We start from the raw sequence: 23,624 nt of genomic DNA, 5'->3' as shown, positions 1-23,624 counted from the left end.
TGCTGAGAGGGATGCTAAAGCTGAACCATTCTGTGTGCATAATACATATAAGAACTAAAAAAGTATTTGTTGACTGAATGCTCTCTAAGATTACAGGTTGTGAACAAAAACATTTGTAACTTTGAAGACTTCAAAGAGCTTTCAGAAAACTGGACTTTCAGGGGGCTGAGTATTTCCTAACACAAAAGAAACAGTGTTATTAATAAATGGTACTCAGAAAAATCATGCTCTTAGGTTGCTTTTGGCAGAGCATGTGTTGTGCGAGCTATTTTTCCAGATGTGCTGATTCATAAAACTTCAACAATGGCAAGAACCTCCAACTGCTATACATTCTTCCTAATATACCTATGAGGACAGGAGTAGAGGCAGGCACCCATAGGCCTAACTATTTAGGACTCTCGTTCAACTCTGCCTTAGGTCAACTACAACCAAGCATAAATACATATATATCCCTCATTTAATGGCTCTGGAGAAAAGTGTCAATGTTGTAATACTTCCTTGTGATAATGATCCCAAGTTATTAGAACTAGGAGATTGAGTACAGTCAGCTGTTAGGGCTTAGGAGCCTGATTATGTGGGTTTTATCTATCTAGTTGGTAGATGTTCAAAGACTTACCAAACACAACCAATCATTCATTAGGAACAATATTTTCAATACTATTATAATATAAAACAAATCTTTTTAATTTTTCAAGTGTTTTAAGAAACAACTTTATACTTAAACCAGCCTTGAAGCACAAAATTCACCAGTTTACTTTCTTGTTTTTTACACTATCCAGAACAACTGAAACACCCCCTCTGTGCACAGCACTAGTCTAGGTGCAATAAAAGGGATTCTTAACCTTAGAAACACGATTTCACTTTCTGGAATAGTATCATCTCCTTTTCCAGAGAGTAAAAAAATAAATAAAATCACCATTGTTTACTACTGACTGACCTGCCCCCAGCCTACTTCTGGCTGATGGAAATTTAAGTGTTTCAATGAATTCACCTTCTACTTTCCCCAAAATAAGAAAGCAGAAATAATTTTCATTAAAACAATAAAAAAGAAACAGTTTCCCACAAAAGGACAATTTCTAAGGTTTTTTTTTTTATTTTTTTTACCCTAGCTTTTAAGTTTTCTTCCTCCAATATTGCCTTTTCCTATACAAGGCAAACCAGACATCTTTTTGTGTTGTTTTCCTTTTCCTAAGAAAAAGTAATATATCTTGAAGACAAACCATTCCCAGGACTAGTGATAAATATTGAAAAAGAAAAACCAAACTTTAAAGGTGAATCACCTACATTACCTTGATGAAGTAAAAAAGTGAAAAAGCAGTTGGCACTAAGACAGCTATTCCAAGTATCTGTGTTTAAACAATTTTAAAAACTGTTTATTTATTTTGTAAGAATGTACCCCTAGTCCAAAGTAACTATGTTTTAAAAAATTGGGGGCCAAAAAATTTATAAAAAACCCTTTCAGTTCAACCTAATAAAAATGATATCTAGAAAATATTCCACATTATTAAGTCTGTCTTTCAAAGTTCCGATCCTAAAGCATTCCTAAGGCACAGTGTTCCGGAAGGCATATGTGCTTCTGCTGGTGGTGCATGACGTACAAAGCATCCATGACTGGTTCCAAGGGAGTCCCAAAAGGCACCATGCTCCTGATGCCGTGGGACTGTGAGAGGAGAGTCAGACATAGGCCCCCAGGGCTGCGTGGAACTCCGTGAGACACTGTACCAGCTGCTGGAACTTGGGCCTCTCCTCTGGATCTAAGGCCCAGCAACAAGCCATCACAGCAAATCTGCAATGACAAAAATGGAAAATTGGGCTAATGATGCAACAGTACTCCTAATCTTTTGGTCAATTTGATGCCAGTTGTTTTCTGTCTAAAGGTGGGCATGGGAAGAATGACATACTAAACATCAATGAATATTACTCAATGTTAGCAGTTCTAAAATGAAAAGAAACTAAAATGAGTTATCTGGATTTTATGTGTGGATTTCAACTCTTCATAACATTATAGCAAAATACATCAGCAAATATAGAGAGTTCATGTAAATCCCTAAAACACAGACAAAATAATAACCTATATTTTCTGAGAGAAAGAACTTGGAAGAAGAGGAAGATGAAACTCTAAGCACCCTGGATCTACAGTAAAATCAGTACAAAAGCTGCCACCTCACCATGGTATAGAAACTTTCAGGGTATTCAGGAAGCAAGACCACAGTCATCTGTGCACTCAGTCACCCCTGAATAGCCTCCTACCTACCCTACTCCCTTTATATGGGAACATCACCTACATGACGAAGGCAATAAACAGGAATATCGCAGGCTGGGACATTTTCCTTAAGTATCAGTTGACACCAAATGGCAAGCAAGATGACAATGAGAGAGGTTTTCTGTAACTAAGGCTGTATAAATAAAACTCGGATACTCACTCTACACAAAATAACTGACACAGTATTTCCTTACCATGTACATTATTGGTCTCTCAGATTAGACCAAGCACTACAAGTAAAAGAACTATAAAACGTTCTAATGTCCAAGGCTGACTGTGGTTTTCTATGAGTCTAATTCAAGTCCAAAGAGTCATTACTCTCCAGAGGGAAGTCTCTGTATGAAAATGGACACCTGCTCTTCTTCTTTTATCCCAGTATCATAAATGGAATGAAACCCACGTCTTCAAGCTCAGAGAAACTCACAGCTCATCAGGACAGTTGATTGGCTGGGCTATTCGATAACCATCTTTCAGGTATGCGGCCATCTCAAAGGGATCAATGTCCACATAGGGCGTCTGGCCCAGAGTCATGAGCTCCCACAGTGTCACTCCGAAGGCCCACTGAGGAAAGAAGGAGAAACACAATGAAGGAAATGTAAAACACTTGTCAGAGTGCTGTTGCCTGTGACCAGGTATGGACCAAAAATAGCACCTGATTCATAAGGAAAGCAAAATATTATCTACAAAAAGAAGTCTACCATAGCTAGTTTCTCCTACTGGGAGAAAAAAGCATTTTAATGAATGCACCCTTTAATAGGAATATTATTATTACATATTATAATATATTATATATTCTAAGGTGATTAGATCCCTTGGAAAGAACGGTTTTTACTGCTAATTACAAAACCAACCACCCCAAACTGTTAATTATGTCTAAAATTTTCTTAATATGAAAAATGTTACATTGAATAAGTATAGTTAATCTATATAATTGAGAAGTGGAAAATAAATTTAACTTTAGCCTAACTGGAGGGAAGAGAATTCTGAATAAGTTAACTATGTAAACTATGTAAAAATATAAAATGTCATGGATTTTCACTATACTTAAATGATTGAAATTAACAGATGAAGGTATCCTGAAAAAAGATTTTCTAATCTTGCCTGAGTAAAAGATCAGATTTATTTAAAATCAACATGTGAACTACTGGTAAAAACAGAAATCAAAAGCAGTGACAAGCATGGTCCAACCAGAGCTCCCCATTTTGGCTCAGCTATGGTTACAGTGGCTCATAGAGATTATGCAGAGGGCAGGTAACATGTCTACACAGAGTTACTGCCATACAGCCAGAAAGGACTCAGAGCAGGGACTCCTGCTATCTGCTGCCACCTACGAACCCTGAGATGAGAACAGCTAAACTGGATGAGGAGGAAGATAACATTTTTATGAGTCCCTTCTGTTCTAGACATTTTGAATCCTTTATCTCCATCTAATTTTCACAACAAACTTGTGAGAAGAACTGGTAACCCAATTTTACAGGTAAGAAAACTGAGGATCAGAGAAGTAATTGGTCCCCAAACCAAATTTTTTTAATGAGTGAAGGGGAAAGAAATAGAGAAAAGGAAAAAACACAAGTTAAAAACAAGTCTGTTTGCAAGATCTGAGCATAGTGCATTACATTTTAAGTAATTATTTTTCAATAGTAACAAAATCCAGAAATACTTCCTAAAATATACAGGTTTTTAAAAAACCCTGTATTAGGGAACAATAATTTTATTTCTTATTATAATCTATGAAAACAAAACAAAACAAAAACCCAGTGGACAGATATCTTTTAGGGTATTTAAAAAATATCAGTGGAGAATTCTATAGCAAACCAAAATATACTTCAAAAATGAAGGCAAAGGGGCGCCTGGGTGGCTCAGTGGGTTAAAGCCGCTGCCTTCGGCTCAGGTCATGATCCCAGGGTCCTGGGATCGAGCCCCGCATCGGGCTGTCTGCTCTGCAGGGAGCCTGCTTCCTCTCCTCCTCTCTCTCTACCTGCCTCTCTGCCTACTTGTGATCTCTGTCTGTCAAATAAATAAATAAAATCTTTAAAAAAAGAAAATGAAGGCAAAAATACACTTTTTAGACAAACAGAAGCTGAGATGGAAATGTGGATCTACAAAGAAAATGCACAGTATTAAAAATATGAGTAACAATTAGATTTTTTTTCTTATTTTCAAGTTTAGTGGGTTGTTTAAAGCAAAAACAGTAACAATGTATTGTGCGGTTTATAATGTGTACAGTAGCAAAATGTATGCCCACAGTAGCATAATGGGTAGAAGAAGGTGACAAATGGAAATATTAAGTGCTTGTTAAACACAAATGATACAATATTATTTGAATGTAGAGGGGTACATCATAAATTCTAGGACAGGTTTCTCAACCTCAGCACTATGTATACTGTGGGCTGCACAGTTCTTTGTTGTACCTTGTGGGATGTTTAGCAATATCCCTGATCTCTACTCACTTGATGCCCCAAGTGTGATAACTGAAAATACTTCCAAATGTCCCCTGATGGGGACGACAAAACTGCCCCTGTTGAGAACAACAAAACTGTCCCAAGTTGAGAACCACTAAGCTATACTAATCAAAGAAAATAAAGAACACAAATTACTGATAATCAGAAATGAAAGAGGGAGCATCATTATATCAAAAAATATAAACACAACAACAGTTAAGTTCAGTAACTTAGATGAAACGAACAAATTCCTCAAAAGACACAAATTACCAATAGATGTAAGAATAAACAGAAAACCTGGGTGCCTGGGTGGCTCAGTGGGTTAAGCCACTGCCTTCGGCTCAGGTCATGATCTCAGGGTCCTGGGATCGAGTCCCACATCGGGCTCTCTGCTCAGCAGGGAGCCTGCTTCCCTCTCTCTGCCTGCCTCTCTGTCTACTTGTGATCTCGCTCTCTCTTTCTGTAAAATAAATAAATAAATAAAATCTTAAAAAAAAAAAAAAAGAATAAACAGAAAACTTATGTAGCTTATATCTATTAAAGAATTGAATTTGGGTTGCCTGGCTCAGAGGATTGAGCGACTGCCTTTGGTTCAGGTCATGATTTCGGGGTCCTGGGATGGAGCCCTGCTCAGCATGGGAGCCTGTTTTTCCTTTCTCTCTTTTCCTCTGCCCCTCCACTGGTTCTCTCTCTCTCTCTCAAATTAATAAATAAAGTCTTAGGGAAAAAAAGGAAAGAAAAAAAAAGAAATTGAACCGTAGTTAAAAATCTTTTCACGAAGAAAACTGCATCTCATTTCACTGGGTGAATCCCATCAAAGTTGAAAGAAGAAAACAGGACGAATTTGTTCGTTCCCTACAGATGCCATAATGAAGTACCATAAACTAGATGGCTTAAACAACTCTATGTGCTATTCCACAGTTCTGGAGTCTAGAAGTTCAAAATCAAGATGTACCAGGGCTTTGCTCCCTCTAAAACTCATGGGGATCTTTCCCTGCTCACGCCCAGCATCAGGTGGTGGCCACAAGTCCTTGGTGCTCCTTGGCTTACAGACACAGCCCTTCACGGACATTCTCTCCTCACATGTCTGTATCTCTTCTTACATGGATACTAGTCATGCTGGATTAAGGTCCACCCTAATTGGGTAGGACCTCATCTTAATATGATTATCTGCAATGACCTTATTTCCAAATAATGTCACATTCTAAGGTGAATTCAAACTTCTACAGAGGAGCACAATTCAACCTACATCACAATCCTATGCAAACCCTCTCAAAAAACAGAGGAAGGTGAGTATTTCCCAATTCATTTTGAAGCCAGCATTCCCTTAAATACCATAACCATAAAGTTAAGTCTTTGGAACTTAGTATCATTTTCACTGACAGATCATCAGGGTGGAGCAATGCCCATCCCAGAAGTCTGTGTTCTTGAAGGGGGTAAGGGGAGAGGAAGGGAGGAACAGATGCAAATGCATGTGTAGTTTTAAAATCTCTATAGAGGGGTGCCCAAGTTGTTTAAGCATCTGACTCTTCATTTTGGCTCAGGCAGTGCTCTCAAGGTCATGGGAGGCCCACAGTGGGCTCTGCATTCTGCATGGAATCTGCTTAAGGTTCTCTCTTCCTATGCCCCTCCTGCTTATACACTCTCTCTGAAATAAATCAATCTTAAAAAAAAAAAAAAATCTCCATAGAGACAGAACCTACTAGAACGTTCCTTAAAATTACTAGCTTAAGGAATGCCTGGGTGCCTCAGTCGGTTAAGCGTCTGCCTTTAGCTTAGATCATGATCCCAGGGTCCTGGGATGGAGCCCCGTGTTGGGCTCCCTGCTCAGCGGGGAGTCTGTTTCTCCCTTTTCCTCTGCGGCAACCCCTGCTTCTGCTCTCTCTGTCAAATAAATTAAAACAAAAACAAAAAACTAATGCTTTAAAAATGGAAAAATGATTTCAAATTAATAAAAGTTAAAGGAAGGTGCCTACATACAATCAGGTATCTGTCTATCTTAAATCTGTCTATCTTAAAAGTGTACTCTAGGTAAACTTTTTAAAATAATGACGATGATTAGTAATGCTTATTTCGCATTTTAGTAATTTTTAGTAACTAGTAATTAAAATGATTTTAAAAATCATGTCTCATTTCCATATGGAAGGTAGTTCACTACTCTGATGGAACAGAGCCCAAAGAAGTAAAACTGGTTGGGTGTTCCCATCCCTTCTTCATGAAATGAGATGGATCTGTTCTTATTCACCAATTGTGGCAGCAGCTGTAGAAAAGGAATAATCAATCCAAACTAGACTTAGGAGGAAGAAACAATGGGAATGAGTAATAAGTGATACTCCCATTTTGTACACAGGGACTAACCCATCCAATGACAAGGGAGGTACACTCTAACAACTTCGACTGTAAGAGGGCTTCACAGTAATGCTGCTGATATGTGAGGTATGGAAGGTACCCAGGTATGAAAACAGTATAATCTGTGTAAGCTGACTTTAAAAAACTACTTCTTTCACATAATTTTATCTACATTATTAACAATAAGCATCCAAATAAGGTTCTCATATTACATATTGGAACACTAAAAAACACCAAAACGAAGAACAATAAAGCCAAAGGGTACACTGCTGTTTCATTTCCTTAAAAGTCAACAAAAGTGATTAATTACATGTTGGCTCACCAACTCTTTAAAAAAAAAATCAAGACCAAATAGTATGAGGATGATTTGTGGAAAAATTGCCCTCTAAAGTCTTCTGATAAATAAGCCATTTAAAATTTCGACAGACTTATTCTATAATTTCCTTTTGTTTGACGTTGTTGAAAAGGGGGCAATAAGGTTAAGCTGTTTTTTCCAGAGTTTTATGAAAGGCTGCTGTTACATCCGTTTAAAGAACATTTCGAGAATAACAAGGTTCTTTTATTAATCTTACTTTTTCTTCCAATTTGTGTTATTTTATAGGTTCTAAATATATAGGATATGAAACTTTTTTCACTAACAACAAACACTGATGTCAGCTGTCAAAGTATATAAATAAGATTCTTTTCTACTCTTTAATGTAATATTAACTAATGCTGGGGTTGTAAGAGATTTCCATTCTGTTTCTTCAGGAATTTATCAGGCAAGGCTGACCTCAGTGTACTTACTACACACTGCTGAGAAAAGAATTCTGTCCATTTCTAAAAGGTCTCATCTGACCACAATAAAAGCAGCACAATCAGATGTTTTATGATTGGCCTTTCTGTTAATACTAGAAACCTAACATCCCCTACTCACATATGAAATGGGATTCAGATGACCAAAGTACAGTTAATTTAATCTGGGTCAAGTGTTTTCCAAGCTTGAAAGATGAGAAGAATCATCTAGAGTATCTGTTACAAGTATAGATTCCTCAGTCCTATCCTAGTAATTCTGAAGCCTGGAACTCAATATTTAAACAAAGTCTTTGTTTAGTCTTAAGAGCTAGCAAATTTAGAAATTAATCTTAGATATGTTAGCAGTACTGGTCAGAAAACAAAGATAGTTTTTATTTCTATTTTAGTATGGCTGATACTCAATAAAATGCCATAAAGTGCTCAATTTGATAAGACCTGATATATATATATCAAATATATATATTTGATAAGACCTGCAACCACTGCCACAATCAAAATAATGAACATATCCATCACCTCCAAAAGATTTTCCTATTCTAGAATAATTTCCTCCAGCTCCTCCCCACTGCCATCTCTACCATCCCCAAGTAACCATGAATCTGCTTTCTGTTACTAGTTGGCATTTTCTAGAATTTTATATAACTGGACTCACTCAAACAGTACACTTCTTTGCCTAGCTTCTTTCAACTGAGAATAATGATTCTGTCATTCATCTATGACACAGCACGCATTGAGAGTTCGTCCCTTTCATTGTTGAATAGTAGTCCATTATATGAATACAGCAGCTCGTTTATCCATTTACCGGTTGATGGACATTTGATTATCTCCAGGTTTAGTTACTGAAAGCTGTTATAAACACCTGTGTACAAGTATTGGTAAGAGTATATACTTTCATTTATCTAGGAGCAAAATAACTGGATATGGCAGATATAACTTCTGGGGGGAGGAAGGGCTGAGGAGAAGGGAGAGAGAAAATCTTAAGTAGGCTCCATGCTGGGCCTCACAACCCTGAGATCATGACCCTAGCAGAAATCAAGAGTTGGATGCTTGACTGTCTGAGTCACCCAGGTGCTCCAGATATGCTTAACTTTTTAAGAAACTGTCAAACTGTTTTTCCAAAGTGAACATACCATATATATTACCCAGAAGCAGCGTAGGAAAGCTACAGTTCCTCCATATCCTTGGGAATGTCAGTCTTTAATTTTAGCCAAAAAAATGGGTGTATATTTTCTCACCGTGGTTTTACTTTGCATTCTCCTAATGACTAATGAACTTGGTATTTTCATATGCTTATTTGCCACCTGTATATCCTCACTGGTGAAGATCTTTTCAAATATGTTGTCCATTTTTGTTACTGAGTTTTAAAAATTCCTTATATATTTTGCATGTTATTTCCTTTATCGGATGTATATGATTTGCAGATATTTTCCTGAATGTGACTTGTCTTTTCATTCTCTGAATACTATATTTCAAAGAGCACAAGTTTTAAATTTTGATAGCCTGATTTGTTCTTCCAGGGATCTTGACTAGATGGCCCAAGAAATCTTTGCTTAACACAAACTTCCAAAGGATTTTCTTCTTTGTTATCTTCTAAAAGTGCTATAGTTTTAGATTTTATATTCGAATCTCTGATCTATTTTGAGTTAATTTTTGTATATATGGAGCAAGGTTTGGATCAAAGGTCATTTTTTTGTAGCTGGATATTGAAGTGCTCCAGGGCTGTTTAAAAGATAATCCTTTCTCCACCAAACTGCCTTTGCACTTTTTTGCAAATTAACTGTCCATACATATGTGGGTCAACCTTTAGGTATTCTGTTCTGTTTAACTGATCTACCTTCATGCCAACATTACACTGTCTTGATTAGTGGAATTTTAAATCAGACCTCCAACTTTTTTCCTCAAAGCTCTTCTGGCTATTACAGGTCCTCTGTATTTCCATATCAATTTTAGAATCAATCTGTCAATCAATTTCTACCTCCAAAATTAAAAGCCTGCAAAACTATTCTTTGGGACTGTGTTAAAAACTATAGATCAACTTGGAGAAAACTAACATCTTAATATTGAGATTTCTGACCAATAAATAATGGTATAGTTCTCCATTTATACAGATTTTTAATTTCTCTCAATAATGCTTTATAGTTTTGTATAGATACTTCATATTTTTGTCAAATATATTCCTAAGAAATAGTTTTAGATACTTTAATGTTTTTAAAAAACTTAGGGAAAGAAAACAATATGGAGAGTCCTCAAAAAATTAAAAATAGATCTATGTATGATCTGGTAATTTCACGACTAGGAATACCTAAAAGAAATAAAAATAGTATTTTGAAGATATAAATGCACCCCTATGTTGACTGCAGCATTAGTCACAACCGTCAAGATATGGAAATAACCTAAATGCCCTTCGACTGATAAATGCATACAAAGATGTGGTATATACACAACAGAATATTATTCAGCCATGAGGAAGGATATCCTGCCATTTACAACAGTAAGGATGAATCCTGAATATATTATGCTAAGTGAGATGTCAGACAGAGGAAGACAAGTAATATATGATATCACTTGCATGTGGAATCTAAAAAAGTCAAACTCATGAAAAATAGAGAGTAAAATGGTTGCTACTGGGGGATGAGGAATACGAGGATAAAACTGATGTTGTTTAAGGGTACAAACTTGCAATGAGTTGTAAATAAGCCACAGTGATCTAATGCATAATATAATATACACAAAAATACTGTACTATAATTATAGTGTGTATCACTACAACAAGCATTATAATATTTAAATGTATCCAACATGCTGTAACCTTAAATTTAGTGTTATATGTCAAATATATGCAATAAGAATGATCTAAAAAAACCTTTTAATTTCTGACTCTTCATTATTTGTATATAGAAATAAAACTGATTTTTAAAAATTGATCTTGTATCCTATAATCTTTTTAAACACTATTAGTTTTAGTAACTATTTTGTATATCACACTGGATTTTCTTCATAGATGATCCTGTTGTCCACAAATACTTTTTCCTATCTAATCTTTTCTGTTGGGTTCCCCCCCGCCCTTTTCTTGCCTTAGCATACTGCCTAGAACTGCAATACAACACTGAAGAGAAGTGATAGAGAGTGGGCATTCTTGTCTTGTTCCTGTTATTAGGTAAAATAATTCAGTCTTCCAGCATTAAGTATAATGTTAGCAATAGGTGGTTTTGGTTTTGGTAGATGCCCTTTATCAGACTGAGAAAGCTCTCTTCTATTCCTACACTGCTGAGAATTTCTATCAGGAATGAACTGAGGATTTTTTCCCAATACTTCTTCTGCATCTCCTGAGATGATCATATAGCTTTTCTTTTTTAGTATATTAATGCGGTAAACTGCACTGCTTGATTTTCAAAAGGTAAAACAAACTTGCATTCTCAGGATAAAGCCTACGTGGCCAAAATACAATTTTAAAAATAAACTTTGGATTCTATTTGCTAAATTTTTGTTTGAATTTTTGCATCTATGATCATAAGTTATGATGATATATAGTTTTCTTCTTCTCTCTGTCTGGTGCTATTTCAAAGTAGTGGTGACCTCACAGAATCAATCAGAAAGTATTCTCTCCTCAGTTTTCTGAAGGAGAGTGTACAGAATTTATATTATTTCTTCCTTAAATGTTTGGAATGCCAGTGCCCTAAAAGTTTTCTCTTTCAGGAAGGTTTTTAACTAAACATTCCATTTCTTTAATAAAGGGCTATTCAGATCATCTACTTCTTAAATGAGCTCTGAAAGTTATTTTCTAAAGAATTTGTCCATTTCAGCTAAGTGTGTGAATTTACTGGGAAAAAGTTGTTCATAATCTTCTTACTACCAAATACCTGTGAAGATCTGTAATGCTATCAACTATCTCATTTACTACACTGTTAATTTGCAATGTATTTTTCTCCTGCTTAGTCTGGTGAGAGATTTATCATCAATAGTACTCTCACAAGCACTGGTTTCATTGATTTTCTCTACTGTTTTTCTATTTCATATTTCACTGACTTCTATCTATATTATTTCTTTTCATCTACCTACTTGTGGATTAATTTGCTTTTTCCAGTTTCTTAAGGTAAAAATTAAGGTCACTGATTTGAGACTTTTCTAATATTGGATGTTTAATAGTATATTTCCCTTTGAGCAACATTCCCCCAAACTTTGAAATATAGTATTTTTTTCATTCAAGTCTAAATACTTGGTAATTTCTCTTTTGATTTCTTCTTTGATACACGGGTTATTTGGAAGTGTATTATTTAGTTTCTAAATATTTGGGTATTTTCTAGATTCCTATTTTTATTTCTAATTTAATTCTACTGTGTTCACAAAACCCTATTTGTATGAATTGAATCTTTTTATATTCACTGACTAGTTTTATGGCCCAGAATACGATCTTAGTAAATATTCCATGTACCCTTGAAAAGAATACGGATTCCCTTGTTGTTGGGTGTTCTGTAGTTGTCATTTAGATTAAGTTGGTTGATACTATCAACCAACTCCAAATCTAAATCCTTAAGTATTTTCTATTTTATTAATGGGGGGACACTGAAATGTATTCAATTATCTTTTCAAGAGATTTAAACAATAAGACATATATTTATGCATATAGTTAACATTTCTGGTGCTCTCTGTTCCTTTGTGTAGATCTGTATTTCCATCTGGTATCATTGGTTCCTAAAGGACTTTTTAAACATTTTTTGTAATATGGGTTTGCTGATGGCAATTATTTCAGCTTTGGTATTTCTAAGAAGTCTTTATTTCCCCCTCACTTTTGAAAGATATTTTCACTGGATACAGAATTCTATGTTCGTAGGGTTTTTTCTGAAAAGTACTTTTAAAATGTTTAACTGTCTTCTCCCTTGCACTGCTTCCAATTTTCTTGGTTCCTTTGCCATCCTTTTCTTGGTTCCTTTGTGTAGTAACTTGTTTTGGTTTTGGGGTTTTTTTTCTGGCTGCTTTTAAGATTTTCTCTTTATCACTAGTTTTGAGCAATTTGATTATAATGCACTATGGTTTAGTTTCTTCTCGCGTCTTGGATTTGGGGTTTGTTCAGTTCTTAGATCTGTGTGGATTTATAGTTTTCACCAAATGTGGAAACTTTTCAGTCCTTCTTACTCTTTCTGTCCCTAGTGAAGTTACCCCAATGAGAGATCCTTCTTCAAGAATTTCCTGTATCTTTTCTCTCCTTCTATTTCTTGCTTTACTCCCATCCCAGAAGAAAGGTACTCCCCTTCCCATGCCGAGACCTGTATACCTCTAACTGGGGCCTCCTGAGCCCATTCACCAATCATCTCTTGGACCTCCCCCAAAAAACCACATGTCCAATCTTTCTCCCTGGCCTAAAATGAACCAAAAAAAGCCTCTCTTTATCCTGCCATCCCATCAAATCAAGATCATTTCACTCTCTTTCATAGCTGTACTCCTTCTATGTATAATCTACATATTGCCCCCGCTTTAACATCTCCCACAGAGCCCAAAGCAATCACATCTATCTTTAATGATTTACTAAACCCACTCATTCAAATGCCCTCAATGATTTCCTAATCCTTTCTGACCACTGCAGGTATATTTATAAATGAAAGTCTCCCTGAAACTATTTCTTTCCTTGGCTTCTATGACACAGCATTCAATTACTGTTTTAATTCTTTGTTCATCTTTCTTTTCTCGCTAACTGAAACTACATATTCCCTATATTCTTCCTTTGGCTTTCTACTATCTATTCACTACCTCTGGGATCAAACCCTCCTGTTCATTCAATCTTCACTTTAATGAAGCTCATGTCCAATTTCTAATATCCTGCTTCTATGTTTTTCAGAATTCCAGACCCATATCCCATCCATTAGCATCCTGAATTCAACATGACTCATAGCAAATCAATCATGTTTTCCCCAAACCAGATATTCTACTTGTCGTCTTCAACTGTGTTGTATCTTCACATTGACTTAAGATTTACTCCAACAGCAGAACTAAAGAAAAGTACAGATCAAAGATTGCACTGAAGCTTTCAGAAACATGGGCCCCAGGTAGGCAAGGAGAGTAGACATATATGGAATGTATCTGACAGTTAAGAGCGGAGTCTCTGTGCACAAAGGTCAATTAATAAATGTACTCATAAATAACAACTGTAGTCAAAAGAGATGAAATCTTTGAAGCAAAGTCTTTGAGAGTGAGACAAGGAGAAATGTGAGATTCAGCATGAAAATAAAGATGGTAAGAAGTCTGTATGAGCCATTCAGGATTCTTTAACACATTCAAGTACACAGCTCTCCGGAGATAAGATTAACATAGCCGGCCATGAATGTTCTTAAAATAAGTGACCCAAAAGGTACACATATGTACATCAATTTCAATTCTATAACTATGGAACACCTGCTAAAGGAAAATAAGTAAAGCAAAATTTCCATTGCCCATTTTGGGAAGAATGACTTATGCATAAAAATATAAGGCAGCAGTGGTAGGTGCCATCAGGTAAGTACAAAATTCTCTGGGGATCCAAAGAAGACCACATCAAAGGGCATTAAAATACCTTATGTCTTTGGACCCAAGAGGAATTCCAGATTGGATGAAATGCAGGACATTAGGAAACGTACAATGGAAAATATAAAACTAAGAAGGGAAGATAAGGCAGGAAACAGAAGGCTCTGAAAACCAGGGGAAGGAGTGTGGATCTTTCTTTACCAATTCCCTGTGATTAAGAGTTGATTTTGGGGCACCTGGGTGGCTCAGTGGGTTAAAGCCTCTGCCTTCGGCTCAGGTCATGATCCCAGGGTCCTGGGATCAAGTCCCACATCAGTCTCTCTGCTCAGCAGGGAGCCTGCTCCCCCCCCCCCTCTGCCTGTCTCTCTGCCTACTTGTAATAGCTGTCAAACAAATAAATAAAATCTTAAAAAAAAAAAAAAGAGTTGGTTTTAAAAATTAACAACTTAGGAAACAACAGATGTCGGCGAGGATGCAGAGAAAGGGGAACGCTCTTACACTGTTGGTGGGAATGCAAGCTGGTACAGCCACTCTGGAAAACAGTATGGTGGTTCCTCAAAAAGTTAAAAATAGAGCTACCCTATGACCCAGCAGTTGTACTACTAGGTATTTTTATCCAAAGGATACAAACATAGTGATTTGAAGGGGCACATGCACCCAATGTTTATAGCAACAATGTCCACAATAGCAAAATATGGAGAGAACCCAGATGTCCACTGACAGATGAATGGATAAAGAAGATGTGGTATGTACACACACACACACACACACACAATGGGATATTATTCAGCCATCAAAAGGAATGAAATCTTGCCATTTGCAATAATATGGATATAACTACAGAGTACTATGCTAAATGAAATAAATCAGCCAGAGAAAGAAAAATATCATATGATTTCATTCTTATGTGAATTTAAGAAAAAAAAAAACAGATGAACTAGGAGAAGGGAAGAATAAAATAAGATGAAAACAGAGAAAAAGACAAGTCATAAGAGACTCTTAACTACAGAAACAAACTGAGAGTTGCTGGAAGTGGGTAGGTGAGGGGATAGGGTAACTGGGTGATGGGCATTAAGGAAGGCACGTGATATAATGAGCACTGGGTATTGTATGTATTTAATGATCACTGAACTCTACCTCTGAGCCTAATAATACAGCATATGTTAATTAAATTGAAAATTTTTTAAAGATTTTATTTGAGAGAGACAGTGAGCAAGCAAGCGAGTGGGAGCATGCACTTCTGCTATGAATCTGCCCTAGAATCCATAAGCAGGAATACTGGATACCTACCAGGCTATCACACATATCTGCTATTGATGAGACTTTCCTCTAGTGTACTAGATGCTTAGATACTTCTCCATCAGAACACAGGCTATGTAAAGGTAAATGTTAAACTGAATGGTAAGGACAAGGAAGGAAAGGGAAAAGGATGTTCACAAGATCTCTTGAGGAAAATATCTATTCTTAGGTAGAGCCTAATACAGAAAATACATTAAGGGCAATACTTGATCACAAGACAACAACCGGTCACCTCTGAAAATACAACTGTTCCTAAAGTAAATCCATTTATTATTCCTCTTTTTCAGAAAATACCAGGACTATTAATATATTATTAAATACAACTAAATAATATATTCTTAATGTTAATAATATTAAACTTTAAATCTTTATTTCCTAAAATATGAATGATCCTTTCACCTCTCCAGCTTTTCCTTAATGTCTTTATATCTGTCTTATATCAATTCCACTTAATGCTAGTTTTTATTTATTTAGGTTTTTCTTACTTAAGTATAGTTGCCACACAAAATTACATTCCTTTCAGGTATACAACACAGTGATTCAACAAGTTTATACGTTATGCTAACAAGTGTTAGCTACAATCTGTCAACCTGTAATGCTATTCCTCTTAAATTGTGAATTTCATGTTTGAATAATAAGTCTAAGGTTGTTGATGTATAAAATCTGCAACCATAATGGAAATGAATAAATACTGGGAATCTAAGCATTATTCTAAAATTAGCAGTAAAAAAATATAAAACAGAAAGTTTTCCATACTTCTAAAAATGGTAAGCATTCTCTGAAAACTGTAGCTTTCTATTCGATACCACAGTAGTTCAGAAGGCCACTCTTCATGGGTATATTATGAATTTGAGTTTCTCCTGCTCAAACCTGCTCAGGGTGTGGCAATGACTTTCCCTTACACTGGGCAAACAAGAGCAGTAAGAAGCACTCTGCTGTAGATACAGTATCTAGATAACTCTGCAGATTTCTCTCCTTCTTCTAGGTCATCTTTAAAGTTCACAAAATAAATACTGTAAAGGCACAGGAACTCATTTTAATTTACTCTACACCCTAAAAACTGTTCAGATACCTTAAAGAGTCTCCTCATTGCTATAAGTCACACTGATAAGATTAGCATGGAAGTCATTTCCTTGACTTGTTTTTCCTCTAGAAAATGTTTTTTAAACACAATGTAATACTGTAAAGACAAAAAAAGCACCAAGAAAGAAACTTAATTGTGCACTTCTGATTGCATTTAGTCTCTTAGTAGGATGTAGTATCTTAACAGCAAAATTATGTTAGCTATTATAATTACCTAAATAATTGAAAGAAGATATAAATCAAGAAATCTACTTTCAAATAAAGGAAAAGAAAGTTACAGAAAAAAAAATCTATGGTGATATCTACATCTGATGAAAACAGAATAAAAACAATATCCAGAAATTCTTAAGAATGCCTAAGATGATGTCATATCTTGAAAATAATAAAAGAGATTTATAACTAGTCAAAATCTATTTGTGCATATTTCCTAAGTTTAACAGTTAAAGGCTGACATTAACATTATAAGAATCCTGACATACTGAAGTATTGAATCCTTCCAGTAAAAACTGAAAACACAAGCAAGAGATGCAATGTATTATTTTTAAGATAAAAACATTAATGTATTTCCAAACAAATCACATAGAACTTTAAGCTATAAGAAAAATGCAAAATGTTAAGGATCTTTTAAAGGACAAAGAGAATGCCCTCTCCAAGGCAGAAATAGGTGTTAACATTTATACCTGAAATATGTATTTTACATGTTCAGAGACTCTGGTGAGAGTGGGGTTACATTACTTATTCTGTATATGACTATGTATAAAGTTTCTCAGCCCCAAAGTACCATATTAAATGTAGCTTTTGAACCCCCAACTCCATCTATAAAGGAAAAACAGGAACAGAGGATGATTATATGTACATATTTTCAATACAAATATTAAAAAGCACTCTTTAACATTTGTGTTTTAATATAAGAATTAAAAAAGCAGGGGCGCCCCTATATTGTATAAATACATTAAATTAAGCAAAGTGTGTTCTGGGGGCGTCCATGTGCAAGCAAACCGCACTACTGGCCATCTTGTACAACCCCTTGAAGTATTACCTGTCAATTAATTAATAGCTATCAATCAATACTCCTTTTTCTAAGAGAATAATCAAACAATCCCCAATCTCTTGAAGATACATGGCGTATCTGTCATTTAAGAAACATCCATTTCCTGCCCATTAGACTAGTTTTATCACCACCACTGCCCCTTCATTTCTGCTAAGGCAATTATGCTATATTTCAATGAGTAACAAAATCATAAATTCCAAAAATCAACCATTGGAAAAATAAAAAGATCTCAAACAGATGGGTGACTTAATACTTCAAATTAACAACAGAGTAAGATTTTTTTTTAATTTTTTATTTTATTATTCTTATTTTTAAAGATTTTATTTGACAGACAGAGATCACAAGTAGGCAGAGAGGCAGGCAGAGAAAGAGGAGAAAGCAGGCTCCCTGCCAAGCAGAGAGCCCGATGTGGGGCTCAATCCCAGGACCCCGGGATCATGACCTGAGCCGAAGGCAGAGGCTTTAACCCACTGAGCCACCCAGGCGCCCCCAGAGTAAGATTTTCAAAGAAAATATTCAACAAAGTTTCTTTTACTTTTTTGCTTTCAAAAATGTTCAGATACAAGCTTTTCTATTAAAGGGGTAGATTTGAAAACCATACAGTACTAAGTTTAACTGATACTATGTTTTAAAGCTATGTGCTAAAACCAAAGTTAAACTCATCTATACCCTTGTGAAAACAATTTTGCTTAATGTAAAAGCTGTTAAAGAATTCCAGCTATAATTCAGAACTTCTAAATAAATATCTAGCAACCCCCCAAAACTAATACCATATCAGTAAGAATATAATTGGTCCCTAATGATATTCAATACAGCAGCAGTGGGCTAGCTTAAAATCAAACTCTGCTTTCTCTTTTCATATTATTTGAGAAAAAGCAAAATCAAAAACAAAAATGCAACCCTTCCCTCCCCTCAAAAGTTTATCCTGAATTATACGGGCAGGTCCTAAATGCAAGCATATGTATCTCCATAAGAGAGAGGCAGGAGTTTTAAGAGACAGACATACACAGAGGAGAAGATGATACGAACATGAAGCAGAGTGATCCAGCCAAGAAGGATGCCAACAGCCACCTGAAGCCGAAGAAGCAAGGAAAGTTTCTCCTTTAGCGCCTCTGGAGGGAGCATGGTCTGTCTATACCTTGACATCAGACCTTTGGCCTCCAGAACTCAATTGTGAGAATAAATCTCTGTTGCTTTATCACCAAGGCTGCAATAATTTGTTATAGCATCCAGAGGATACTAATACACTGAGGAAATGACTGTATTAAGAGAGTGATCCTTAGAGCATCCAAACTTAGAAGTAAAAGGGTAACCCCATACTGTAAGTAAAATATATTGATGAGACACAAAATACAATGATACAGTAAGCCCAATTTTTACAGTTGAAACTTTGAAGCAGACAATTCTATAAGATTTTATGTGATGACGCTAACATTGTTGAGTGGCCACAGAGGGGGACCGTATAAGCAGAAATTTTTTTATTTTTTTCGTATTTCTTTTTTTTATAATTTTTAATTTTTTAAAAATTTCTTTTCAGTGTACCAGAATTGTTTATGCACCACACCCAGTGCTCCATGCAAAATACGTGCCCTCCATAATACCCACCACCAGGCTCACCCAACTTCCCAACCCCCACCCCTTTAAAACCCTCAGATTGTTTTTCAGAGTCCATACTCTATCATCTCTCATCTTCCCCTCCAATTTCCTCAACTCCCTCTTCTCCCCATCTCCCCATGTCCTCCATGTTATTTCTTATGCTCCACAAATAAGTGAAACCATATGATAACTGACTCTGATAAGCAGAAATTTTACCTAATCTCTACCTGTTCAGCTACAATAATAAACTGCAATAAGCAAGAGAAAGGAAAATAATCCATCTTTCAAATCAGACTAAAGAGTGAGAAGTTAAAAGAAACTTAAAATATCTGCAAATTACCTACAAGTAAACATTGCTTCTGAAACTATTCATCACTAAGTATAAAGGATCCAGTCTATGATGTGCTTTGGTGGGCAGAACTACTCAGAAACTGACTAAAGGGAAGAGAGTGACATCTGCGGAATTATAAATAACACAGGTCATAATGTTGAAAAAGGCTGTTTGAAAAGAAGAAAACAATAAATCTTTATCATCTGGCAACAAGTTGGTCATTCTGAGACTTAAATAAGAAAAGAAAAATAATCAGCTCTGGAAACCTCTCTAAGCCTTAGTAGCCACCTTTCAAACTGGGGTAGTAGTACCCAGCTACTTCTTAGTGTTCACAGCTCCTCACACGGCCGTTCTGAGGATGAACTGTGATTACACACAGTAAAAGATCATGGTACGGGTCACAGCTTCTTTCCATAAACTGGCTGAATGGAGCTAATGACATTAGCTTTCTCAATGAAACGTGTCAGGGAACAATTACCAGATTAAAAAAAAAAAATTAAAACATAAAACCTGTTGATGTCCAGGAGTCCCAGCACTTACCACATCACTAGCACTGGAGAACTCATTATTAACCAGACTTTCCAGAGCCATCCACCGAACTGGCCTGTTTTCGTTGTCCCCCAGACAGTGATAATCCATGGGAAACAAGTCTCTGGAGAGGGCATTGTCTGTGATCTTAACTTGGAGTGTGTCATCAATGCTGAAAATTAAAGACATGAACATTAAATACAATTGGCGTATTTAAAACATATGGATCACAGTTACTCTAAAATACCATATAATGCCCACTGTGGCTCCTGGACAGAACCCCAAATCCAGAGAAAACTAAACATGAAATGATAGTGACAAGCTCATGGCACCCACACACAGTTCCTGGCAGCCAGGTCTTTGTGGATAACTTCCCGTCTGGCCAGATAGCTCATTCCACAGGCAATCTGAATAGCCATGTGTACCAGGTCTTGTTGAGAAATTGCCTGTTGGGGGGGAAAAAAAAGATGTTTGGAGGTAGCACAAAAATGATGATGGCAGTCAGCTACTTATTTTATCCCAAAATCCTTCTTTATCCCAAAAGACAGAATACTTCTTAATCCCAAAATACTTCTTTATGCCTATACTGGAGTTTTAAAAAGCTACTTCTTGACCAAGAATATGTTCCCATAGCTCTCTAATATCTGTATCTACTACAGTCTTACCATTCTGTAATGTAACTTACCATTTACTTCACTGCCCCTCTCATCTGTCAGGTATAGCTCCCCAACATCCAGCACATAAAGAACTGCTCAATAAATATCTGTTTCATGAATGCCGGACTCTCAAGGTAAAATTTCAAATGCTTATCACTCAATAGCCTGTTCTTTTCTTAAAAACTCAAAAAAAAAATAGTTTTTATTAGATGTCCTCTGAGGAGCATTTTCAAGCTAATGGAAGTCTACAGCTCTTGCTACTGATGTGCTCCTGTAGAGCCAGGATGCCAGTCTTGTGAGCTGAGGAATGAAATTCTTCCTCAGGTGATACTGATGGGCTACAGCCTCCAACAACTTGTTGGAACCCTGGCTTTAATCCTGACATATTAAGTAAAACACCCAATGCAGCCTTTGAATCCACTTTCTCCTGGCAACTGTAGTAAGTACATTATTATAAACCCTAAAACAGGGCACCTGGGTGCCTCAGTGGGTTAAAGCCTCTGCCTTCGGCTCAGGTCATGGTCTCAGGGTCCTGGGATCGAGCCCCACATCGGGCTCTCTGCTCAGCGGGGAGCCTGCTTCCCCTTCTCTCTCTCCCTGCCTTTCTGCCTACTTGTGATCTCTGTCTATTAAATAAATAAATAGAATCTTTAAAAAAAACAACAACCCTAAAACAAACTTAATGTGGCTACAATTTACAGTAAAACAAAACACCAGCTAGACTTTAGGACAACTACCATCATGCATCTGGAATGTAGCCAAATGCTTCACAGCTATGTACACAAGCAGTGAAGAGAAGGAAACTCTTAAGTGACTGACATCTTAAGCCAAGCATATTAAAAATAAGTGAATTATCTCCAAAATCCAGACTTCCAGTCACCACCAGGTTTTGATACAATATGGACCAAATGACTCAGTTAAATCTGTTTCCATTCCTAGAAGGGAGATCTAGTACTGGTACCTTCAAAGAGTTATCAGGAAAATGACTGAGATGGTGTTAGAGTTGAGGTGATTATAAATAAACACACAATGGATGAAAAGGAAGAACTTTAGCATCAGTAAAGTGCAATCTTCAAGACTGGAATCATAAACCATCTTCCTCTAAATCAACAGATTATAAATATCTTCTGGTACATTTTGAGTTTCTTTTTGCAGGCTTTTACACAGTTTATATTAAGAAGGTTAACATCTACTTTCAAAAATACAATCAGAAGTTCCTGGTAAATAATTGGTATAAGGGAAAATTTTTCTCACCTGTGGATTATTGGCCTCTACTAATTTACACTGACGTAAAAACAATTTAAGATTCCCCCAATTCATGTAAGGCAATATCACCATGGGCTTTTCTCCTTCTTCTATACACACATGCGTAATAGGAAGAAGATTTCTACAAAATAATAAGAAATCAGGAGAACAAGTGAAATCTAAATCCTCAAGGGCTTATTTTTAATAAAAAGTAATAAAGATAACCTAAAACAAGAAAATCTCAAACATACTTAAAAACATGATTACCATTAAAAATGTAGTAAAATTAACAAATGCCCTTTGAAACTAGACATAAGTATTTTCCACATACGCACTTTCTTGATAGGAAAAGCAGTAAATTCGAAGTTGCTTCCTGTGAACTGGATTCTCTGAAGACACACTCTAACATTACATACATACACTAAATCTTTACTCTTAAGGGGTAATCAGAGACATTTAAAAAATGACTTGATGCATTATGAGTGTATTATGAGATCCCCTTAAGTCCATCAAAACATTAAAAAAAAAAAGGCAGATTATGAACGAGAATATGATAATCAAGAAGACCTCAAAGAGGATGGAACTGCCACAACAGCCAAGATGTCCTTAGCTGGTCACATGGGACTTAGAACTGATTTCTAAATACTAAATTTGCCATTTATGGATAGTCTGTGCAACTCTCTCTCCTGACCTTAGTTTCCATATCTCTAACATGGCATCACACCAACCACAAAATGCTGTTATAAATAAAGCCAAAGCACATAGTAACAGTCTTGTTTCTCTTTAAATTTCCATGGCACACATAAATACTTTTATCCTATTGCCTAATGATACCTCTTTCCACTGGTATCTGGTATCTGGAAATTATTTTTCTTCAAGGTTATGTAACTTTTTACTTAATTATCTCATTGATAAAATCGTTAAAATCTCTCCAGAAGAGGTAACAAGCTGCATGGACACGTTTTAAAGTACAAACGGCTGGTTTTCATTCTGCCCTTTTATAAAGGAAAGGATAAAGAGGAAGATCTGGGACCTAGAGGAAGAGTGGATGAGAGAAGAAACTGGTTCTGTAGACAAGAAAAAGGCAGACGAAGGGAAGGTTTTGTGGGGACCTAAGACAAGAACGCATCCAATTCTCAGTCTTGCCCAGTGTGCTCGCAGAGTGAGAGCTCGGAGTACTCAGTGTTTAGACGGTCGCCAACGGGCAACTTGGGCCAATGGAAAGCCAAACTACAAGCAAAAGAAGAATTCAAGAGCACTCTGTCAGGAAGTACTTCTGATATAATTAAAGTAAGTTGTTATTAAAATAAATAAATTTTATTTCTACAGCTATTTTAACCTACAGTAAAAATTATTCTCACAAAGTCCAGTGGAAAAAATAATAAAAAGACTTTCAAAATGTTTAAAAATATTTCAATGCTTTATAATTCTTACTCAAGGAATGTTAAGACATAAAGAAAACAACATGTTTTGCATGTGGAATTATACACCA

At 36.1% G+C, this 23,624-nt stretch overlaps 1 protein-coding gene across 2 annotated transcripts in view; it reads right to left on the bottom strand.

Annotated features, from left to right (window-relative positions):
* Positions 1 to 660: 660 nt before the first annotated feature.
* Positions 661 to 23,624, bottom strand: part of RYK (receptor like tyrosine kinase) — an 86,366-nt gene continuing 63,402 nt past the window's right edge. For both annotated transcript variants that reach the window (XM_082718846.1, XM_082718847.1), the window contains exons 11-15: positions 22,142 to 22,274; positions 20,568 to 20,677; positions 20,244 to 20,403; positions 2,688 to 2,824; positions 661 to 1,786 (exon numbers count right to left, since the gene is read on the bottom strand). In XM_082718846.1, coding sequence (XP_082574972.1) covers positions 1,675 to 1,786; positions 2,688 to 2,824; positions 20,244 to 20,403; positions 20,568 to 20,677; positions 22,142 to 22,274 — 652 coding nt within the window. In that variant the 3' untranslated portion in view covers positions 661 to 1,674. The remainder of the gene's footprint in view (positions 1,787 to 2,687; positions 2,825 to 20,243; positions 20,404 to 20,567; positions 20,678 to 22,141; positions 22,275 to 23,624) is intronic.

Source organism: Mustela nivalis (assembly GCF_964662115.1).
Source record: "Mustela nivalis genome assembly, chromosome: 1".
In the NCBI taxonomy this organism is placed as follows: Eukaryota; Metazoa; Chordata; class Mammalia; order Carnivora; family Mustelidae; genus Mustela; species Mustela nivalis.
The sequence above is the reverse complement of the archived record's forward strand: the minus strand, read 5'-3'. Positions and strand labels throughout refer to the sequence as shown.